Source organism: Mytilus californianus, unplaced genomic scaffold (assembly GCF_021869535.1).
Source record: "Mytilus californianus isolate M0D057914Y unplaced genomic scaffold, xbMytCali1.0.p SCAF_11, whole genome shotgun sequence".
Lineage (NCBI taxonomy): Eukaryota > Metazoa > Mollusca > Bivalvia > Mytilida > Mytilidae > Mytilus > Mytilus californianus.
Window position 1 is genome coordinate 35,954,913 of NW_026262593.1, and position 25,758 is coordinate 35,980,670.

General features: G+C 31.9%; 1 protein-coding gene across 1 annotated transcript in view; it reads left to right on the forward strand.

Moving 5' to 3' along the window:
• Positions 1–25,758, forward strand: part of LOC127720881 (polyamine-transporting ATPase 13A3-like) — a gene marked incomplete at its 5' end in the record, with an annotated part of 54,398 nt that overhangs the window by 14,318 nt on the left and 14,322 nt on the right. The window contains 11 exons of the mRNA XM_052227625.1: positions 3,050–3,203; positions 12,096–12,216; positions 16,558–16,682; positions 17,215–17,387; positions 20,253–20,360; positions 20,913–20,992; positions 21,350–21,392; positions 21,767–21,876; positions 22,263–22,359; positions 23,438–23,510; positions 24,515–24,665. Of these exons, the coding sequence (XP_052083585.1) occupies positions 3,050–3,203; positions 12,096–12,216; positions 16,558–16,682; positions 17,215–17,387; positions 20,253–20,360; positions 20,913–20,992; positions 21,350–21,392; positions 21,767–21,876; positions 22,263–22,359; positions 23,438–23,510; positions 24,515–24,665 (1,235 nt within the window). The remainder of the gene's footprint in view (positions 1–3,049; positions 3,204–12,095; positions 12,217–16,557; positions 16,683–17,214; positions 17,388–20,252; positions 20,361–20,912; positions 20,993–21,349; positions 21,393–21,766; positions 21,877–22,262; positions 22,360–23,437; positions 23,511–24,514; positions 24,666–25,758) is intronic.

The window sequence follows — 25,758 nt, forward strand, 5'->3', positions numbered from 1 at the left end:
AACAACTTTGAATGAAGTATTGCAATTCAATCAGATCAAATTAACCTTGAAATCAGATATAATTCAAAATTTCATAAATTTGCAAAGTTAAAACTTCTATTAATATACATCTACATCATTTAGACTCTGGTGGATAGTTGTCTCATTTGCAATCATACTGAATCTTGTTATTTAATATTCAAGAAAACATTTGAATTTTTGTTGAAAGTCTTTTTTTTCATGGTTAAACAGCTATGAAATGTCAGTCAATTTGATAAAACGGGGGAATTACAGAAAATCTTCACAGTTTGACACACACATACACAGAATTAATAGAGAGGACAATACTTAACCAAAGTTATATTTATCTGTAGTGACACTTGTGCTAATTGTTTCAAAATGGTCAATTTTTTCTATTATTTGGTAATCTCCTTACTGTGGATTCATTATTGTTATTATTGGATATCAGTTTTTGTGGTTTTTGTGGATTTTATGGGTACAGGATTACAATGAATTTAGATGTTCAACAAATTACAAATTTTCCATAAGGTTGTTTGCAGACTTTGGCAAAACCACAAAAGCAGATATCCACGAAAATTGGTATCCACAAAATTATATAAATCCATAGTATGTCATTAAGATACCTCACAGTCTTTAATTATACCAAAGTTAATAGTCATTTTTTGGAAAGCCTTTTGTTAGACATGGGTTCAATTTTACTTTAAAAAGTTATAGGTCAAGGACCTTTGGATAAAAAACTGAAAAGACTTCCTTTTTTGTTGGAAGGTAACAATATGTACTAACAAATGTAATCAATATCAATACTTTTCCAAGCACTTGAGTTTATCAGAGAATCATGCATGTTTTTGTTTTACTTGTAATTCTTATAGTTGAAATGCTAATTTTAAGGTTTACTCTTGTAAGCAATCATCCATTAAATAGATATAGGAAGATGTGGTATGAGTGCCAAGGAGACAACTCTCCATCCAAGTTACAATTTATAAAAGTAAACCATTATAGGTCAAGGTACGGCCTTCAACACGGAGCATTGGCTCACACCGAACAGCAAGCTATAAAGGGCCCCAAAAAATTACTAGTGTAAAACCTTTCAAACGGAAAAACCAACGGTCTAATCTATATAAAAACGAGAAACACGTATGAACTACATAAACAGACGACAACTACTGTAATCAGATTCCTGACTTAGGACAGGTGCAAACATTTGCAGCGGGATTAAATGTATTAATGGTACCAAACCTTCTCCCTTTTCTGAAACAATAGTATAACATCACAACATAGAAAAACACACTATAAAATATCAATTGGAAGGCTTAACTCAATCAAAAAACGTAAATAAACACATAATGAACGAATAAATTTGACCTGTGACACCTGAATGCAAATACACAGTTAATAAAAAATTACAAGGGATAAATAATTAAAGTCAAAAGTAAATAAACAGGTTTAAACAAAGTTAGAATATGATATCACTGTGAAATGTCCATTAAAGACTTTTTCTATTCCACCACAATATTTTATGCTTTAAAAACGATAGATATTCAACACAGATGGTAACAAATTATTAATAATAATATCTTTTTAGTTCCACATCTGTATTTGTAAATGATATGTATAAATCCTATCATCAGTGTAACCATATCAGTGGTCTCATGGTAGCATGTTCGCCTTAAGTGCTGGAGGTTGTGGGTACCATTCCTGGTTAGGTCAAACCAAAGACTTTAGAATTGGGTTTTTGCTGTTTCTCTGCTAATATGAAAATAAAAAGATGTGGTATAATTGCCAGTGAGACAACTTTCCACCAGAGACCAAAGATGTGGTATAATTGCCAGTGAGACAACTCTCCACCAGAGACCAAATGACATAGAAGTTAACAACTAGAGGTCACCATACAGCCTTCAAAAATGAACATGCAAATTAAGGAGTAAGAGCAAAGACTGGTTGGATCAAAGTCGGAATAATGTCTCCAGAAAGGTTGACATGTCTCTCTGTGTACTGTTACCTTGTGAGGTAGTATGTTAAGAATTCATCTGGCCAGTTTGGTTTAGTACAAAGAAGGGTTCATATTCATATTACATTAACATTTTCTCATCCTGAATATTTATTTAACTTGCCACTGAAGTTGAAACAGCCAGCCATCATCGTCATATCATCAGTGTAGATATAGAATAACAATACATTGTCTCAAAATATAAATTTTATTTGTATAAGGCTTAGAAACAGGTAGAAAGCGAGGCTTTGCCGATCATTTCTATCCTGTTTTGAGCTGAGTACAAATAAAATTTATATTTCGAGACAATGTATGGTTATTCTTTATATACTGCAACTCCTATAAGGACCTATAACTGTTCCAAATGAAATATTTAGGGTAAAAACCATTATTTTTTAATTTGGAGCGGATGACATAAAAATTTCCACAAACCTTTATTGTTTATGGACGTCATAAATAAAACTCTAAGGAAATGCATTGTCAACGTCATAAACAAGGCGATATACGGTCAGTGACTGTATATCACAAATGAATATACGGTCAATGCAATTTGACTGCGTAAATAGCACAGCTGCAGTATATATTACAATATTGCGCACAACATATCAACTACGTACTCAAGCATTTGCATAATTAGATTCATAGTTTTCATCAGATAACATCATGAACATGTCTGTGCACAATCTATGTTAAAATAAGTTTGCTTTTATAAAAGTCAGGTACATTTGATAACGCAGACCTAGCTTATTCAATCAGTTCCCAGAGCTCTCTTTATTCTTGTTTGGTGTGTACTGACTTTTGTGGATCATATGTCAAGGTGAACCAGAAACTCAAATGTTCAATGAAATACAAATTTTCTGTAGGCTTGTATGCAGAATTTTTTTAAACCTCAAAATCATGTATCCTGGGAATACAATTTTCCTGAATCCACAAAAAATGTAACCAACAAAAATAAAAGAATCCACAGTATTGAGAGTGGATGGTTTCAAAGGGGTCAATGAGTGAAAGAATTAATGTAATTTTTATTGAAGATTGGATAAAATCAGACTTGTATATTTTCAGTCTGATTATGAGATTGGTATCATCAGACAATTTACATTTTCCTCATCTCTACAACGAATGAGTGTTATTACAAGGAAGATTGATGATGATCACATGGTTCTATACTGTAAAGGTGCTCCAGAGAAAGTTACCTCCCTTTGTGATCCAGAAACAGGTACTGTTATTTTGTATTGTAAAGGTGCTCCAGAGAAAGTTACCTCCCTTTGTGATCCAGAATCAGGTATTGTTATTTTGTACCGTAAAGGTGCTCCAGAGAAAGTTACCTCCCTTTGTGATCCTGAAACAGGTATTGTTATTTTGTATTGTAAAGGTACTCCAGAGAAAGTTACCTCCCTTTGTGATCCTGAAACAGGTATTGTTATTTTGTATTGTAAAGGTGCTCCAGAGAAAGTTACCTCCCTTTGTGATCCAGAAACAGGTATTGTTATTTTGTATTGACTGATTCAATAGCATTATTCATTTATTCTCCTTTATAGAAATATGAATAAAAATAAGATTCACTAACATGTTGTCTTCCTGAAATGCATGTAATAACTACCAGTGGATGTTAAACATTGATTGATCTACTTTTTCTTGAGAATTTTCATTATAGCTATTTTAGTCTGTAAAAAAATTTGGTTTCATGATTGATTTTCAGCCACTAAAGAGCTGATCACTAGCTTAGTTAAGTTTGAAAAAAAAAATGAATAATACTAGACTATATCTAGTAGAGCTATACAGTTTAATACAATTTTTGGATGCTTTATTTTTTTACCACTGTTTCCGTTGAGACATATTTTTTTCCTCTATTCTATGTAAATTTAGGGCGCATTTTAAACTTGAAGAGGTATCATAATCTTCTTTAATATTTTCATCATTTTGAACAATAATTGATTTAATAATCATTTGGTACTCAATCAGAAACATGTTTACAAATTTGATAAATTTGAGTCTAATTATGGGAACAAGGAAGGTAAGGAACTGTTGTCCGCAGAGCATGTTAGACTGGACTCTGAGCTTGCTGCACGTTTAGATGGTTGTAGGCAATATCGCAAGAACGTTCCTCTACAAATATAATAAATTCACCAAAGGAATCAAAAGCTTCGAAAATATTGTCATTGATTTTAAAAGTAAGGCTTGTGTTTTTCAGTTCTGACACTTTTTTTTGCAATTCATTTTCACATCTTTGTAAGTACTTATTCATTTGATGAACCGTGAGGAACACTTGTAAATTAGATCCATGGTTTCTGATTGAACGAACTGCATATAACTGCATGTCATTCTTGTCTTTACAACGAACAGCATCTGATTCCTGAGACCTCAGGTCAGAGGTGATTATTTCAGATTTCTGATTTACTTCCTTACAGAATTTTTTTTGTAATTGAGTAATTTTGCTGATAATTTGATCTGTCATTGATTTAAAAGTTTCATTTATGTCCTGTCCATTTATGACCGATTCAATGGTACCTTTATGTCGGTCATCAGCAATCTTTTTGTATGTTTTTGAAATGTACTCCAAACGATCTATACAATCCAAAAATGATATTGATTCTCGAACTCCATCCGATACAGATTCCATGGGTACTCTGTTTCTACAAGTCTTGTGTTGTTCAGTAAGACAATCCTGACAACATACTTCATCATGGTAACTACAGAAATATTCTGGCTTTTTATTATGAATTTCACATTTCATCTTAAACGCAGAACATGATTCTTTATATTTTATATCCATAATAAGATGATCTTTGAGGCCTTTGAAAGATTTGTGTCTGGAGACACATGATGAACACAGTGATTCCTCACACTCCATACAATAGCTTATTGCTGATCTATTAATGTTACGTGTAGCACATGGTTCACACTTTCTAGATGTTGGTGTCCCCATTTTTGCTCTGCAAAATGAAATATTGAAATGGAGTTATCTAATATTCTAACGACATTTTATTTAAAAGATCCAGAATTCACTATAAGTTGATTTCTAAATTGTTGGCTTGATAATTTCAATGTTTATAAAAAATAATGTGTGATTTGATAGAAATATTTAATTATCAAACAATGAGTATGATCATTCAATCAGTGTTATATTAAAATCCCATGCAATGAAGTTAAGACTCATCTGGACCTTTTGGCTTAATTGGCTGTGTTTACACACGAAAATTTACTCTTGAATGAAGACAAACCTTTGCATCTGAAATTGTTTTAAGGCATGGCATGACCTAGATTATATATAGAATTCAAATACAATTTATGTTTCAGAAAATTAAAAACTTAACCGGATTTTGCTGTGCACTTTTTTTTAGTTCTTACCAGAAGATATCACATAATACAACAACTAACCAGGTTCCTGACTGGGGAGGGGCAACACTTTGATTACAAATATCTGAATACGATATCTACAGCCTTTACAAATATTGGAATACGATATCTACAGCCTTTACAAATATTGGAATACGATATCTACAAAAAGACTGTAACACCAAAAAAAAAACAAAGATTAAAAAGAAATATAGTATTAAACCCCCACACTAAAATGGGGCTTTATTGCAAATTCTTTGTCCATATATATATGTCTGTTCAGATATCTGTCCTTCTCCCAACAAATATTTTGATCACACTAATTTTAGGCTAGTAATATGCTGTATGAAAACATTGATTTATGTCAAACATTTCTCAGGAACCAAAGAACATATTGACTTCTTATTATAGTCCATGCTACAAAAAAGCTAGGAGACAGAGGGGGTGGGGGGAGATACATAAGTTTGACCCATCTGTCAGTCAATCAGTCTATATTTTATATTGGATTGCAACCATACTTGACTATATGAGCACACACAAAAAGAGGACACCCTATTGATTTAAGGTCACCAGGTCAAAGGTCAAGGTCAAAGTCTTTATATAAGAGTCTGAAATTTGTGCAGAAAAGTAGCTTCTGAATGCTGAATCAAAAACATATGGGATTGTAACCTTACTTTGGTGTGTTTTCACATATATTGAGAGAAAGATCCTTATTGATTTGAAGGTCAATACCTCAAAGTTACTTAAAATATACCAAAATTGGCACAGAACATTTTTTTTCTGGATGCTTAATCAGAAACTACATGTGGGATTGCAACCATACCTGAGTATATAGTCTCATATAATGAAAGGAAGATCACTATGTTCAAGGTCATAGTTATTAAAAAAAAGACTTCAATAGCTGCCAAAAAGTGGTTTCCAGATGCTAAATGTTAACATATATTAAGAGGAAATTCCTATTACATTTGAATTGAAGTCACTTGGTCTAAAAAGAGATTTGTTTATGTCAAAACCATAACAGAAAAGAATCACACCTAAGAGTTAACAGAAAAAAGCCATCATATCACAATAAGCTTTTCCTCTTTAGAGGGGGTATATGTAAGCTTGCTCACTAAAGGTTCATTAATTTGGTCAGCAGCTTGATACTAAGTTGATAGTGATCAGTCAGTCTGTCAGGCACCTACTTCCTGTTTTCAGATGCTTTGAATTGTGAGTGGGTGTGCTTAGTACTAACATGAGTGCATTCTTGTTTACATTATAACTTGATAAATTCTGAATGTAAATAAATCACTTTTTTCCTAGGAAGTAGATAGCTTTTGCTGTTGCAAATGTAGTGGAAAATATTAGATTTGTAATTAATAAATTGACAAGTTATAAAATTTCAACACTAACTATGATTTAAATTAACAATGTATATTTAATTTAGAGTAACTTATACAAACTAATTAAGTAACTTATACAAACTAACTAAGTGATTCAATTTTTTTATTTGATTTATTACATTGGTAAATGTTATGAAATATTGTGATTTCACAGTCAAATGAAAGTTACATGTGAAACAAATCCTGGAATTTCTCTCCTCTGACATCAGACAATAAAAAAAGTCAATATTAGGTGTCTAGATGTCAATGATGTTTGCATCAAACAAAGTAAGAACAAGCAGACAAAAGATATAGTACATGTGTAGTATCATTTTCTTATATCATAATATCAAGTGGAAATATTATTAAAAGAATCACTAATCCTAGAATTTTGATGTTGAAAAATATTCATTAGTGACAGAACAACAAGGATAATTCACACATGCTGTTATTATGTGTCAGATGTTTAATATGTCAGATGAAATATATTTCTTAAACAAAATACTATTTTTCAACAAAAATTTGTGTAAGAATTTTTATATCCCAGTTCAGATGGGATACCAGCAGACCGGTTGGATTGTTAAAACATGTATTTTGGCTCATTCATTGAAATAAGAAATGGGGTTGGTGGGATGGGGATTTACTTAGACTTAGACTTATATTACAAGTATAACATAAACATTTTCGGTTGCCACTTGACCTTAAGCAAACAAAATGATTTAATATTATTACATACAGATTGTATCAGACAAAATACAGGTCAATCACAAGGAAAACCTGTTATAGCTAGAATTAATGCATGGCTCCTTTGTCAAAATAAAACTACACTTGTTTATATCAGTAACATACAATGTAAGCATCACAGACTCCTTTAAGCCATTCTTCATACTCTACCTAAAAGTTTCAAATGCACATTTCTTACCTTTTAAATTGATTTTCAATGTCAGATGTAGGTTTTAAAGATATCTTTTAAGTATTGTAAACAGTACACTTAAATTTAATCAGCGTCCAAAGTCAATTTATAGTAAGATATATATATCTAATAACTACATGTATTTATTGTTGGTTATAACTTGTTCATAGATAATGTAATGCTCTCATTAGATTAAGGAAAATTATTTGTTTGTTCATGTGGCTGATATAACTGTTTGTAGTTTCTCACATTTGTCTTGTTGTCAGATTGCTTCAGTTGTCCCTTTCTTATTAACTTATGGCAATTACTAATTTTTGTCGAGACTGTGACATTCATGTCGCGAAATCGAAATCAAGACATAGCAATCCTAAATTGGTGGCGATTGCTGCAACCATTCAGATTCAGTCTGTGGTTAAAGTTTTTAGACATCAATTATGTTGTCAACCTTCATGGAATTTTATGAAATTTAGACAGAAACTTGTTGAATATAATTTTGATTTTTCATTTTTTCGTATTTTACTAATAAATGGACTTTAATAGTTTTTTACAGTAAATATTCAGATTCAGTCTAAGGTTAAAGTTTTTCAGTCATTAATAAATTTGTCAAACCTTCAAGGAATGGTATGAAATTTGGACAGAAGCTTGTATATGCATGACTGATAGACAGTATTCAGAGAAAAATTTTGATATTTATTTTCATTTTTCCGTATTTTACTGGGTATTTTGTCGAGCCTGAGACTTTTGTTACAGAAAGCTCAACATAAGGATAGTGATCAGCGGTGTTAACTAACTACTTAAAAAACTTAATATTTCAGAAGGTACAAGACCTGGATGCTTCATACTTTGTATATAGATGCCTTATGTTATGAAGTTTCTGTCTGTCATATGTCCTTTGTTCTTGACCTCATTTTCATGGTTCAGTGACTACTTGAAAAAAAAGTTAACATTTTTAGCTCACCTTTCCTAAAAGGAAATGTGCGCTTTTGCCATCACTTGACGTCCGTCGTCATCCGTCGTCCGTCCGGTGTAAAGTATTTCAAAGATCTTCTCTGATGATGATTGATTGATTGATTGATTGTTGGTTGCTTAACATCCAGTGTCTTCTACTCTGAAACTACTGAACCAATTTCAACCAAACTTAAGCTGAATGATCCTTAGGGTATCTAGTTTGTAATGTTAATTTTTGTCTTATTATGAGTAATAGGATAACTATATTTGGTATGTGCATACCATGCACAGTCCTCGTGCCTGTCAGACAGTTTTCACTTGACCTCAACATCATTTCATTGATCAGTGAACAAGGTTAAGTTTTCGTGGTCAAGTCCATATCTCAGATACTATAAGCAATAGGTCTACCATATTTGATGTATGGAATGATTGTAAGGTGTACATGTCCAAATGGCAGGTGTCATCTCACCTTGACCTCATTTTCATGGTTCAGTGGTTAAAGTTTAAGTTTTTGTGTTTTGGTCAATTTTTCTAATACTGTATGCAATGGGTCAGCTATATTTGGTGTATGGAAATATTTTATGATGTACATGTCAGTCTTGCAGGTTTTATTTGACCTTGACCTCATTTTCACGGTTCATTGCTAAGTTTTTATAGACCACAAAAAATTTCCAGACAATAACTTTCGTTTAAGTGAATGGATCTCTATGAAATTTTTTAAGAGGGTTCAATACCACAAAAGGCAGGTTGGGATTGATTTTGGGGATGATGGTCCCAACCGTTTAGGAATTAGGGGCCCAAAAAGGGCCCAAAACAAGCATTTTTCTAGTTTCAGGATAATAAATTGTGTGTAAGTATTTCAATTCCTCTGAAATTGTACCACAATGTTTAATACCACAAGTAGAAGGTTGGGATTCATTTTAGGGGTTATGGGGCCAACAGTGTAGGAATTCAGGGCCAAAAAGGGTCCATAAACAAGCATTTTTCTAGTTTCCAGACAATAACTTGTGTGTAAGTGTGTGGATCTCTCTGACATTGTACCACAAGGTTTCATATAACAAAGGAAAGGCTGAGATTGAGTTTGGGGTTAATTGCCCCAAACATGTAGGGATTAGGGGCCAAAAACAAGCATTTTTCTAGTTTCCAGACAATAACTTGTGTGTAAGTGTATGGATCTCTCTGAAATTGTACTACAAGGTTTCATACTACAAAGGAAAGGCTGGGATTAGGTTTGGGGTTAATGCTCCAAGGGGGGTTTCAAAAAGTTGGGGGGGGGGGGGGGATTTTTTTCCCAATATTTTTAAGGGATTCATATTTTTTTTCAAAATTTCTAAAATTTAGAATTTTTGAAAAGTTTCAAGAAGAAATCTTCAATTGCACAGTATTGTGCAATGGATTTATAAGATCTTAGACCACATTTATTTTGTGTCAGAAACCTATATTATGTCAAAAATTTGATCACAATCCAAATTCAGACAGTATCAAGCTTGAATATTGTGTCCAAATTTACCCCAACTGTTCAGGGTTCGACCTCTGCGGTCGTATCAGGCTGCGCTCAGCGAAGCATTTTATTGTGTTTTGGTTTGTATTTCTTAAACATAAGCAAAAGGTCAACTATGTTTGGTGTATGGAATGATTGTAATGTTTATTTGTCTGTTTGGCAGGTATCATCTGACCTTGACCTCATTTCCATGGTTCATTGGTCAATGATAAGTTTGTTTCTTCCATACTATACTTGATACCTCAACTATATTTGATCCATGGAATGATTGTGAAGTGTACATGTCTATCTGGCATGGTTCATCTGACCTTGACCTCATATTCAAAGTTCATTGGTCAATATAAACTTTTCATGGTTTGTAGATATAAGAAGATGTGGTATGAGTGCCAATGAGACAACTCTCCATCCAAGTCAAAATTTATAAAAGTAAACCATTATAGGTCAAAGTACGGTCTTCAACACGGAGCCTTGGCTCACACCGAACAGCAAGCTATAAAGAGCCCCAAAAATTACTAGTGTTAAACTATTCAAACAGGAAAACCAACGGTCTAATCTATATAAAAAACGAGAAACGAGAAACGCTTATGAACCACATCAACAAACGACAACTACTGAACATCAGATTCCTGACTTAGGACAGGTGCAAACAATTGCAGCGGGTTTAAACGTTTTACTGGTACCAAACCTTCACCCTTATCTGAAACAATAGTGTAACATCACAACATAGAAAGACACACTATAAAATATCAATTGAAATGGCTTAACTCAATCAAAAGACATATTAACACCAGTGAACATACACTTTTTTGTCTGTTTCTTGTATCTGATAAGCAATATGTCAACTTATTCAATGTATGGAATGATTGTAAGGTGTACATGTATTTCTGGCTTGGTTTAAATGACCTTGACATCATTTTCTTGTATCATGATAAATCAATTTGATACTTGTAGTAAAATTTTATATTGAGGGCTATTAACATAAAATCAATGGTGGTAAATCAGGCGAGACATTTCAGCGTGTGCACTCTTGTTTACAGTTAACTGTAAGGTAGATACAGTCAGGGGTTTAAGTTTGTTACACATCAATTGCTTTGTTAAACCTTCATAGAATTTTATGACACTTTGGCAGAAGGTTTTTTTATGATTAACATGATTAAGAGATAATGTCTAAAGGAATCTTTTGAAAAAAAAAAATTTTTTTTCATTTTCAGTATTTTTCTGATAGATGAACTTTGTTTTTTACAGTTAACATTTACAGACATTCTGGCATTAAATTTTTTTGACATGATAAATTTGTAAACCTCCATGGATTGTTATGAAACTTGGACAGAAGCTAATCTAAGATCAATAAATAGCCTCTAAAAGAAAAATTTAAGATTTTTTTTCAAAATTCTGCATTTTACTGATAAAGAGACTTACTTTTTACAGTCAACATAACACTTTTACAGTTATACACTGACAGCAGCAATCACATTGAGACACAGGGTTCTGGAGAACCCTAACAAATATTTCTTGTTGTTAGAGACTGTATAAGATTTTAGAAAAGTAGAAAAAACATTAAAAGACCTGTGCTTGACCTAACAGATATATATGGAATTAAGAGTACATTATGAAGGTCTTTCCAAAAACATTTGTTGAATAGTTTAATAGATTTTTGATCTGTAAAATGGGCAGGAAGATGGGAGCAATGTCCTTAAAATCATGATGATATACATATATATGTCCTAAAAAGCAGAAGTTGACAGGAATGCAAAAAAATCAAATTTCTCTCAATATGAAATAAGAGGATGTGGTATGTGGTATGTGGTATGATCGCAAATGAGACAACTATCCACCATAGAAAAAAACATCATAGATGATAGCAATTATAGGTCACCATACAGGTCAGCCTTCAACAATGAGCAAAGACCATACTGCATATAGCAAGCTATAAAAGGCCCTCAATATGAAATACTTGTCATGTAGAACAGTTTTTTAATGTCAAGGTGTTATTGCAAATGATTTGTTTTTACTTTCTTTTTCTGAAGGATGATTTGTTTTATTTTGTAGTTCCTGATAATTTTCATGAGATATTACACCAATACTCAGTACAAGGATACAGAATTATAGCCCTGGCCTACAGACAATTAGACCCTAAACTATCATGGCACCAGGCTCAGAGAATATCAAGGTATCACTTATTATGTAATCAGGAGAGAAAGCAGTCAATTTAATAAGGGGTCAAAAGGCTGGATTAACTATGACATGCAGTGCAGGTTACATTGGAAATTGGTTCTTCATTTTTAAGTATTTGGGCCAGTATTTTCAAAAGTATTAATTTCAAAGTTTTAGAAACTAGTTAACACAAGAACTACCATTCAGTTTATGCAATATTATTACCACTTTATAAATAATGTAGTTATAAAAAACACACATATTGTGGATACATTATTATTTGTAGGAATCAAAATTTCCATGGAACTCATTGGTAAAGGTAAACCACCAATTTAAATGTTCAACACAAACTGTGGAATCATTTATTTTCGTGGGTACCAATTTTCGTGGACGGAGGAAAACTTGCATTTTCATGGATATTTGATTTCGTGTTTTCCAAAAGTCTGCATAATGCATACAGCAAATTTGTAATTCATTAAACATTTAGATTCATGGTTTCCCTGTACCCACGAAATCCAACGAAACATAATGAATCCACAGTAACACATTTTCTAAAGGCATGTATATAGACATTGACAAATCCATGAAATCAAATATCCATGAAAATTGGAATTAGTAAAAATAAATTAATCCACAGTAGTACAGATACAATAGAAGTAGAAGGAAGTCTAATGTAGACATTGTCTATTCTTGAAGACCATACATTGATTTTTCTGTCTCCTTTTTAGCTCACCTGGCCCAGATGCAGATTTATAGGCCCTGAAATTTTCAGATGAATCCGACAATCCGTTGTTGGGTTGCTGCCCCTGAGTTAGTAATTTTTACAAAAATTTTGCAGTTTTTTGTTATTATCTTAGATATCATTATAATATCTAATATCTAATACTATTAATTATGATTTTTACCTTATTTTACAAGATTTCCAAAGCATCAGTAAATACAGGTGAGCGACACAGGCTCTTGGTAATTTTAAGGAAATTTTGCAGTTCTTGGTTATTATCTTGAATATTATTATAGATAGAGATAAACTGTAAACAGCAATAATGTTCAGCAAAGTAAGATCTACAAATAAGTTGTCATGACCAAAATTGTCAGTCGACCCCTTTAGGAGTTATTGCCCTTAATAATCAATTTTTAACAATTTTTTGTAAATTTTGTAATCTTTTACAAAAATCTTCTTCTCTGAAACTACTGAGACAAATTTAACCATACTTGGCCATAATCATTATTAGGGTATCTAGTTTAAAAAATTTGTCCGATGACCCCGCCTTCTAACCATCATGGCCGACTTGGTTAAAAAAAGAACATAGGGGTAAAATGCAGTTTTTATACGACCGCAAAAAAATTTTGTGGTCGTATATTGGTATGATATTGGCGTCTTCGTCGTCGTCCGAAGACACATTGGTTTTCGCACTCTAACTTTAGTTAAAGTGAATGGATCTCTATGAAATATTACCATAAAGTTCAGTACCACAAAAGGAAGGTTGGGATTGTTTTTGGGGGTTATGGTACCAACAGTTAAGGAATTAGGGGCCAAAAAGGGGCCAAAAATAAGCATTTTCTAGTTTCCAGACAATAACTGTGGAATTGTGTATGGATCTCTCTGAAATTATACTACAAGTTTCCATACCACAAAGGGATGGTTAGGATTTGCTTTGGGGGGTTATGGCTCAAAACGTTTAGGAATTAGGGGCAAAAAAGGGGAAAAACAAGGTTGTCCTGGTTAATGGACAAATACTGTAGTACAAAACATAATTTAAAGCAGTGTAAGGGAGATAAATCAAATACATCATTGAAATTACCTCCCTTACACTGCTTTTAAATTATGTATAAAGTAATGGTTAATGAACAATTAAGATAATTTAAAACAGTGTAAGGGAGGTAAATTGGTTACTTCCCTTACACTGCTTTTAAATTATGTTTAAAGAAATGCATATTTATAAAGGAAGACCAGTAAAAATATCTGCAAATGTTGCATCTTTTTTTTTTACAAAAAAATCCATATGAAAGATTTGACACTATATTTTAAATTCTATTATAAAATAGATTCAGTTAGCACTATGGTAAATTTAAATGGGTAATTATGGTTGCAAACTCCATTGGAAATTTGAATTGAGATTATGACCATATCTTGAGGGAAAGAATTTTTTGGGGGAAAAAAGGAGGGGGGAGTAAAAAGAAATTGTGGGGGGGTCAATTTTTTCTCATTTCAGATTTCAGAAATTAAAAAGAATTATTCTTCAAATATTATTTTTTTTCTTTCAAATTTCAAATATTGAAAAATTTCAAGAAGTAATCTTTAATTGCACAGTATGGCGCATTAGATTTGTAAAATTTTTGACCACATTTATTTATTTGTTATGCCGAATCTAACCGTGTATTTAGATTTTTAATTTTGGGTCCAGTTTTCAAATTGGTCTACATTAAGGTCCAAAGGGTCCAAAATCAAACTTTGTTTGATTTTAACAAAAATTGAATATATGGGGTTCTTTGATATGCTGAATCTAAACATGTATTTAGATTTTTGATTTTTGGCCCAGTTTTCTAGTTGGTCCAAATTGGGGTCCAAAATTTAACTTTGTTTGATTTCAACAAAAATTGAATATATGGGGTTCTTTGATATGCTGAATCTAACCATGTATTTAGATTTTTTATTTGTGGGCCCCGCTATCAAATTGGTTCATATTGAGGTCAAAAGGGTCCAAAATTAAACTTCGTTTGATTTCATCAAAAATTGAATATATGGGGTTCTTTGATATGCTGAATCTAACCATGTATTTAGATTTTTTATTTGTGGGCCCCGCTATCAAATTGGTTCATATTGAGGTCAAAAGGGTCCAAAATTAAACTTTGTTTGATTTCATCAAAAATTGAATTATTGGGGTTCTTTGATATGCCAAATCTAACCGTGTATTTAGATTTTTAATTTTGGGTCCTGTTTTTTAAATTGGTCTACATTAAGGTCCAAAGGGTCCAAAATTAAACTTAGTTTGATTTTAACAAAATTGAATTCTTGGGGTTCTTTGATATGCTGAATCTAAACATGTGTTTAGATTTTTGATTATGGGCCCAGTTTTCAAGTTTGTCCCGGTTGGGGTCCAAAATTAAACTTTGTTTGACTTCAACAAAAATTGAATGTATGGGGTTCTTTGATATGCTGAATCTAAACATGTATTTAGATTTTAGATTTTTGGCCCAGTTTTCTAGTTGGTCCAAATTGGGGTCCAAAATTAAACTTTGTTTGATTTCAACAAAAATTGAATATATGGGGTTCTTTGATATGCTGAATCTAACCATGTATTTAGATTTTTTATTTGTGGGCCCCGCTATCAAATTGGTTCATATTGAGGTCAAAAGGGTCCAAAATTAAACTTTGTTTGATTTCATCAAAAATTGAATTATTGGGGTTCTTTGATATGCCAAATCCAACCGTGTTTTTAGAATTTTAATTTTGGGTCCTGTTTTTTAAATTGGTCTACATTAAGGTCAAAAGGGTCCAAAATTAAACTTAGTTTGATTTTAACAAAAATTGAATTCTTGGGGTTCTTTTATTATGCTGAATCTAAACATGTGTTTAGATTTTTGATTATGGGCCCAGTTTTCAAGTTGGTCCAAGTTGGGGTCCAAAATTAAACTTTGTTTGATTTCAACAAAAATTGAATATATAGGGTTCTTTGATATGCTGAATCTAACCATGTATTTTGATTTTGGACATTGGACCATAATAGGTAAATTAAAAAAATTCAAATTCTTAGACCACATTCTTTCTGTGTCAAAAACCTATGCTGTGTTGAATATTTAATCACAATCCAAATTCAGAGCTGTATCAAGCTTGAATGTTGTGTCCATACTTGCCCCAACTGTTCAGGGTTCGACCTCTGCGGTCGTATCAAGCTGCGCCCAGCGAAGCATTTTATTGGTATATATCTCTGAAACTAAAGCATTTAGAGCAAATCTGACAGGTGGCAAAAATGTTCATCAGATTTAGATTTATCTGCCCTGAAATTTTCAGACTAATCCGACAACCCATTGTTGGGTTGCTGCCCCTGAGTTAGTAATTTTACAAAAATTTTGCAGTTTTTTGTTATTATCTTAGATATCATTATAATATCTAATGTCTAATACTATTAATTATGATTTTAACCTTATTTTACATGATTTCCAAAGCATCAGTAAATACAGGTGAGCGACACAGGCTCTTGAGAGCCTCTAGTTTTCAAAACTAACATTTTCATCACTTTACTTATGAAAAAAACTTCTTCAAGTTCTTTTTTTAATGTTTTTAGCTTACTGTGTCATTGAACTAACCCTTATCTACTTTCATTTGATTTATTTAAAACTCTATGTTTAATTTCAGAGATAAAATGGAGCACAGTTTAACATTTGCTGGTCTCCTGTTCATGCAGAATAAACTGAAACAGGAAACCAAACCTGTGATTGGTCTATTAAATGCTGCTAACATTAGAACTGTAATGATCACAGGTATGTTTTATATAGAGGAATAAAATGAAGTTAAATGAAAGGGAAGGTACATTTTGATTTAATCTTACTTTTTAGGAAGCAGACTGCTTTAAGGACACTTAAATGATTTTCATCATTTGCAAATTTCAGTCATTTTCCTAATCCAAAATTGCTCTGATGTCTGGCAGCCTTTTAAGGACTTGCTGGGGCCATGCGATGTCTTTTTCACTGACACTAATATTATTTATACATGCACAACATTATACTGACAAAACACATAGCCTCTACTACTGATAACTAATACCAAACAGAAAAAAATATTTGTATCATGTGTCCAAAAAATTTTGAAATTCTACCTCTTCTGCTGATTGGTACTGTGATATATTACATATTTTAGTAATAAACATTGAATGATGATTTGTCTCAAATAAATTACAAGAATGGTTTGTCAATTCAAGTTCAATTTCCTAATACAACATTTAACAGTTATGATATGTATTCGTAGACATTGAATATGACCCATTTCAGTAATCAGGTTGTAAATTTAATCCAGGTGATATGATGCAGACAGCTGTGAGTGTTGCTAGAACATGTGGTATGATTCAAGCTTGTGATGACGTTGTGATAGCTGATGCACATCCACCAGACAGTCAGGGACCAGCAAGGATAGAATGGATACCAGTAGAGAATCCAGTTCAGGATAATATTCCAGAAGGGGAATCTCAGGTGAGAACAGATATACATTTTACAGACTAAGAAAGGGATGTTTTCATTCTAATCATGATTTATTTCATCTTTCCTATTTTATTAAATAAAAATAAAGAACTTAATGTACCCACATATGACTGAATTAATTAGCAATTTTTCAAATGTTATTTTGCGGTCGTATATTGGTATGACGTTTAGACACATTGGTTTTCGCACTCTAACTCTAGTTTAAGTGAATGGATCTCTATGAAATTTTACCATAAGGTTCAATACCACAAACGGAAGGTTGGGATTGATTTTGAGGGTTATGGTACCAACAGTTAAGGAATAAGGGGCCAAAAAGGGGCCAGAAATAAGCATTTTTGTAACTTCCAGACATAACTTGTGTGTAAGTGTATGGATCTCTCTGACATTGTACCACAAGGTTTCATATCACAAAGGGAAGGCTGGGAATGATTTTGGGGGTAATTGCCTCAAAATTTTAGGAATTAGGGGGCAAAAAACAAGCATTTTTCTAGTTTCAGGACAATAACTTGTGTGTAAGTGTATGGATCTTTATGAAATTGTACCACAAGGTTCCATATCACAAAGGGAAAGCTGGGTTTGAGTTTGGGGGTAATTGCCTTAAACATTTAGGAATTTGGGGCCAAAAAGCATTTTTCTAGTTTCCAGACAATAACTTGTGTTGAAGTGTATGGATCTCTCTGAAATTGTACTGCAAGGTACCATACCACAAATGGAATGCTGTTATTGAGTTTGGGGGTGATGAATCATAAGGGGGTTCAAAAAATTGGGGGGAGGGATTTTTTTTCCCTTTTTTTCCTTTTTTTTTCTTTAAAATTTTCCATTTAAAATTGGTTATTTCTGATTTATATATAAAAGCAAATAATAATGATATGGTTTGAATAAATAAATTAAATTTTTTTAAGTTCTTAGACCACATTCATTCTGTGTCAGAAACCTATGCTGTGTCAAATAATTAATCACAATCCAAATTCAGAACTGTATCAAGCTTGAATGTTGTGTCCATACTTGCCCCAACTGTTCAGGGTTCGACCTCTGCGGTCGTATCAAGCTGCGCCCCAGCGGAGCATTTTATTTTTATAATGTTGCTGATAAAATTGATTTGTTCTTACTTAAGGGATGCAGAATTATATACAGGGTAAGTAAGTAAGTTTATTGTTGATTTATTGTTTTATTTCAGTTTTAAATTATTAAATTAATAAAAGTCTGAATTTTTCTGCCAACAGGCAAGACATATCACTGTGTCAACAGTTAATTTATTTTATTAAGTGGTTTCCAAATTTTATGAAATTGTACTTAGTTCCATAAAGTGTATATTTTAAATTTGAATTTTATTTTGTAGGAAAATCTTTTCATCGAGTTTTGGAGTCTGTTTCATGTGTTTTAATTATTACGTTGGCTGGATTAATTGTTTCAACTTAAACCTATTTCAAAATCCTATTGAAAAATCCCTTCAGCACCAGCAGCACTTGAGTTATTATGCTAAATTCAGAAATTTTTGCTCATATTTATTTTTACATTGAAAAAAAAACATAGCAATGATTTCTGGAACTACATGAGTTTTTTTCTGTTAATATTTTTTGTTTGCAGGAAAAATATTTTAAGTTATGAATAGTCATCTTCATATAAGTCAGATTGTGTGTAAACAACTAAATAAAACATGCCTAAACTTGAAAAAACATACAATTATTATTTTATAAATGAATTTTTTAAAGTAGCTCTAAGTTGATTACCATCAGTTTTTTATTTAGAAGTAAATGTTCTTTCCTGACAGGTCATTGGTGTATTGTATAAATACTCTCAATTTACCACTATTTAACAAATTATAATTGTTAAATTGGTTTAAATCCATGTGATAACTTAAACAGTCACTGTTCTCATAAATCTGTCTTTTATGTTCATAGTTACTGTAGTTGAAAAAACTTCCGTTTTGATTGCAGATTTAAAAAGAAAATATCTAAAATTGGGTATGTTCTATTCTGTTCAGTAAAAATGATCTCATGGGATCATATAAAATAGTGAATATTGAATGTTCTATGTCCCATGGTTTATAAAAATATCAAAACCCCTCATTGGGTTTTTGATTATGTGATTACATGGCCGTTTTTATAGTGATTATTTGATTACCAGACCAAATATTTCTTGATTATTTGATAATCTAGGACTGTATTTTTGATTATTAGATTATCTTGTTTAAAAAAATAATTAATGATTATGTGATTATATTGGCAAAAAATTTGTGATTATGTGATTACTTAGACACCCCCATGAGGGGCCTCTCAAAAGGTTCATATATTTAGATATAAGAAGATGTGGTATGAGTGCCAATGAGACAACTCTCCATCCAAGTCAAAATTTATAAAAGTAAACCATTATAGGTCACAGTACGGTCTTCAACTCGAAGCCTTGGCTCACACCGAACAGTAAGCTATAAAGGGCCCCAAAAAATTACTAGTGTAAAACCATTCAAACGGGAAAACCAACGGTCTAATCTATATAAAAAACGAGAAACACTTATGAACCACATCAACAAACGACAACTACTGAACATCAGATTCCTGACTTAGGACAGGTGCAAACAAATGCAGCGGGCATCAATAGAACACACGACATGTCAGCATGGTGTTTAACATACAATTAGAAAACAATAGCTGTTTTCCAAAGTTCAAACCTCAAAAATCCATTTAGAAGATACAAATTAGGGCAAGAAACAAAAACTCAGGGAATCAATCGCATGAACTCGTAAAGGAGCAACACGAGGTGTGTTGACAGGATAAGTATCTGGCTATGCATGCATCACCCGCTATGCTAATCCACTCTCATTCAAAATTTCACACAAATGTGTTTTGTATATTTTAGGGTTACCAATCAGTAGATATGAGAGAACATCTGGAGAGGACTCACCTGGCTGTTACAGGGAAATCATGGAAAGTTATTACCGATTACTTCAAAGATCTAATACCCAGGGTATATAACTATATTAAGATATTTTAAGATTTACCAAAGTTAAATAAGAGGTATTTCCATTTGCTACCATGTTTGAGTTCAATATGCATATATTTCTTCATTTATCAATCAAATTCAGCATGTGATACTGACTGCTACTCAGCTAGACTTTACAATTTTAATTTGTTTTTAGCCTTTTACAGTTAGATACTTCAATTTAGTAAATATCTGTAGACTTGCATGTTACACATGTTTTAAATTGGTTAGTCAAATAAGAAAATCAACCAGTTTGCACTCCAATATTGCAATCAAGGAAAAAACTCAACATCAAATTAGATAATTTGAAAATTATCCATTGGTCAATTGAAAAAGTTATTAAAAAGTTGAGAGGAAAATAAAGAAGACAGTTTTAATTTTGAAATTAAATCTTTTCAGTTCCTGAATATTTTTTGCAATTTTTTTTTATCTTGAATTGTATATTGCCTAAAAGATCAAGGAAATACTATGGTCCTCATTTCTGCTTGTTCCATCTTTGCCCTATATTTTTTTGGATGTATTTTATATCTTTTACAGATTTGTGTGAAGGGATCTGTTTTCTGTCGAATGTCACCTGACCAGAAATGTCAACTTATTGAAAAAATGCAAGAAATTGAGTGAGTATTCTATATTTAAAATCTCAAGGTTGTTGAGCATACAGTTATTCAAAGATTCATGTTTATTGTCAACAAAATGCTAAGTACACATCAATAAAACTTAGCATTTTGGTCTTAAGGCCCATCCTTAATTTAAAACTCAGCAGTCCATGTGCACACATGTACATCTATTAGTGTTAGAAACATAAAAATAAAATGCAATTTATGTGATTTGTTAGATTCTAGACCATCCTGCATCTGTTACCTGTATGTTATCTTAAATAAATTCCAATTAAACCTTCAATATTTTGATTTCTGTATTTTTTTTTAACTTTACACTTCATTTTATATTTGTTAATTGATTGAATGTTTTCACAGATACCAGGTTGGAATGTGTGGTGATGGAGCCAATGATTGTGAGGTAGGTAATTAATTGTAGACTTCTGAAACAAAATCCCTATGTTCTATGCTTCTGTCAGTTTCTTTTAATTCTAAACACATACTATCAGTTTAATGCTTAGAACATACTATGATGTTTCATTAGTGAAATAGTAAATTTGACCTTTAAATATCTTGATAAGAACATACATTTTAGTCATTAAGTTTGTATTAATGTAATTTTTTTTTTGGAATACAGAAAGTTATTCATTTGTTTATCACATTCTATACAAATTATACGTAAAAAATATTAGATCCTGTTTACTAAATTTTTTTAATGGACTTTTATTCAAAAATGGGTTGCTATTTAGTGAGTTTAATATTATATAACCATGCTGCAAAAGGTTTTTGTTTTAGGCCCTGAAAGCAGCACATGCTGGAATATCTCTGTCTGAAGCTGAGGCTTCTGTTGCAGCGCCTTTTACATCACACATACCAAATATAGAATGTGTAGTCACTGTCATGAGGTAGGTGGCAGCACCTTTTACATCATTTTAATCTTTATATAGTATGTATTCATCAATGTGGGTGTCAAGGTTGATTGTAATTGTACCTTAGAAACAATGAGCGTCAAAGTAACATTTATGTACACCAAGGAAGAGAACGAGACAAACCTTTTGTCTTGTTGACCAATGGGTGATATTAAATTTGTATTCTCTTTGTAAAGGGAGGCAAATGATCCAAAATAATATTTTTTGATTTCAATGAGTTACCTCTGGCACATTTCTTTGAAGCCTCTTACTTTATTTACATATTTGCACTGTTTAAGTATATTTTTTTTATTATCTTGCAAAGTACATGATTAATTTAGATTAAATATTAACTATAAATGATGACAATTTACTTGTTACAGGGAAGGAAGATGTGCCTTAGCGACTTCATTTGGGTGCTTTAAGTATATGGCATTATACAGTTTTATCCAGTTTATATCTGTTTTAATACTCTACAATGTAAGTTAAATTATTGGAATATCATGAAAATATTTCAAACCATTAAAATAAATAACCATTAATCTTTATTCATAAGCAACATAATCCTACTGCTGATTATAGGATAGATGTATAATGTGTATTACAATATCTTACAAAAAAATACAGGTTCAAACCACCATTTTCTTCAGAAAATGCCTGTACCAAGTCAGGAATATGACAGTTGTTTTTTTTACTTGTTCGATTGGTTGAAAACATTTTGATTTTATTAGTTTTTATGGACTCCCCCTTTTTTAAATTTATCTTGGAGTTCGGTATTTTTGTTATACTTTTTTACTAACACTGACATTGTGTTAAAATTACAATCTGAAATGCATATAAACTACATTTACATACATCCCTTGAACAACAAGAAAAATGGAATGGAAAAATGTTTGCATTATTAGAATCTCTAGTATCATTTTCGTTCTCCAGATGTCTTGTTATTTATCTGTCACATGTAGTGTAAGAGGGGTTGATGCTTCATGAGGTTTAGGAGGTTTAGCTTGGCCTACATACAAAACGTTATGCCGGTGCTCAAAGTTGATAATTTTATATGTGAGTGTAAACAATTTCTGTCACAACAATCTACCGAAAAATTATTTAGGCAGAGTTGTTTTATAAGATACTTTAACATGAGTGGCATTGTCCTAACTCATGCATTCATATTTTATGTTTTAAGTGTAATAAAAGATGACAGTACTGTAAATTCAGAAATTAAAGCGATGTTTTTATTAATGCAAATAACACTACTACTTGAGTATCCCAATAATAAGAACTCCCATTCTGATATCAAATACATATATCTGTATGTAGCTTTTCCTGAAATCGCAATAATTAAACTCGCATTTGTGTTAATTCTTCAAAAATCGCAATAATGAATGCATGCAATGATTTCTGAATTTACAGTATTTATGCATCTCATACAGTCAAACAATTGTAATTCTTAATATAAGGCACATTCAAGTGCTTACTTCTTAACCACATCTACCCTTTTGATTCAATGACTAATTAATAAATAGTTATAAGTATATAAAATTAGTTTCTTTTCTTCTTGCAGTATTCCTGTAATTTAGCAGACATGCAGTTCCTATATATAGATCTAGTCATTACAACGTCTATTGCAGTACTCAGTAAGTTAAAAAAAACAAAAACATTTATAGCAGTATTACAGCAGTATTTCTACAGGAGGGCACAGTTGGTGACCTAATTCACTTATAAGTCTCCTCTCTTGAGAGGACAGTAGCTGGCCTGAAGAAAGGGTGGTCAATTCAATACAAGACCTTGCCATTGACTTTATTTGTTATAATTTAAAAAAAAGGAGATGTGGAAAGATTACCTAGTAAGCAACTATATGTAACCATATGACCATTATAGTAAATATAAAAGGCCCTGATATGACCAAATGTAAAACCATAAAAATGAAAAAAAAAGAAGCTGGATGATTTATGTGGAAAAAAAATAAAAAAAAAAAAAATAGGTCAGATAGCATCCGGTGGTAAACACTGAGTGACAGGCTCCTGACATAAAGAATGTGACAGGGTTTAACATGTTTGTGAGTAATCAAACCTCCTCCCGAAAAAAATGGATAGTGGTGCATAAGAACAAACTGTTAAAATCAGTTGAGAAGGGTTTATTTCATCTGTACGACAAAAACCACAAAAAAAAAACAATTAACAAAAAGTCTTAAAGCCACAAAGAACTGATTTTCATGATCGAAATAATAGTTTTTTTTCTGTGTCTCATTTATAATACTAATTCATGTATCTGATTGGATGTAGATATAGAGTGAAAATTTGGTGGTAAAAAATTATAACTAGGTAAAGTTCAGTAATGAGGACATAGAGGAAGGTGGTTACTGTGGTTTAATTTTTCCTTGTCTCTCCTGAAGACTTGTTTCTTTCAAAATTTTACCATGTTTACCACCTGTTAGTATCGAGATATTTAAATAGTTCAAAAAATCTTTTTTGTACATGGCATATACATCAATATTTGTAGTTTTATAATTTGAAATGTGAGTGAAAGTTATCTATTCAATGCAGTACATTTGGAAACAGACTTTGTATAAAGGATTTTAGTTAGTGGAATATATTTTAGTGTTTCTGAGACATAAATATAATAATTTTTTACATTTCAGTGGGATATACTGGTGCGTATAGACATTTGATTGCCCAGCAACCACAGAGTAGTCTGATAGAGTTATCTAACCTGATTTCTATTGTTGGACAAGTATTGCTAGTACTTCTGTTTCAGCTTAGTGCTTTCTTCTTTCTCCAGTCGCAAAAGTGGTAAGTTTCGTCAATTATTTATACATACAATTTTTAGAAGATTGTGTCATTTTATAGATACAGTCGAACCTCGTTGTGTCACACTCGGCTGTGTCGAAAACTCAGATGAGTCGAAGTAATTTCTCGATCCCGGTAAAATTCACGTTTGATCAATGCATAATTACCTCTGATGAGTCGAATACTCGGTTGAATCAAGTAAATTTGATAGTCCAGTCGATGTAAAATTAATGTAAATTGACCCCGATGTCTCGAAGTTCGAAAGTAAGAATTTTCGAAAGGATAAAAATTCAAATCGGATGTATTTCTTATGCAACCTAATCATTTTCAAAAAAGATTAAAGCTGAGTTAACATATTTGTTTGTATAACAGTTAAAATGACATGTTTATGGTGACCGGTAATTAACACCTTTGTTGATTGTTCAAGCGGAATGTTAGTGTGTTGAACATTTTTCACAAGAGATAAAAACGAAACGAATTTAAATGACACAAGCCGAGATTAAATGAATCGTTAGATTTAAAACTCATTAATTAGAATAAATAAAAGGATTAAGACAATTATGATAAATTCATGATAATTTAATGTAAAGCAGACGACCTCATTAGAGACCGTTCAGAACTGATTTCATTCCGCAAGTGATTTCATAATTTATAGTGACTGACCTTTGTAAATAATTGTGTAAACTATTGATTTTATTTGTGCATGATTTGTATCTGTACTTGTGTGTTTAATTATTACGAAGGACCAAAAATGGAGATTGAATACACAATCATAAAGTGTCATATCGAAAAAAAGTCACACTGTTCATTGTATCTAGTTTACACAAATCTTATACTGTATTTCATACATTCTAAATTTATGAGGAAACACTCAACCTCGGATGAGTCGAACCTCGGATGAGTCGAATACTTTGGTCCTGTCCCTTGGACTTCGACACAACGAGGTTCGACTGTATAAGTATTGCTACTTGAATAAGAATTTGAGTCATGCTCAAGATAATTTGACAAATTACCAATGCTGAAGGTCGTAAGTGTACCACAGACAATCCAGTTTCATCTAATAGAACTTGCTGAATAAAAATTTGTATGAACTAAT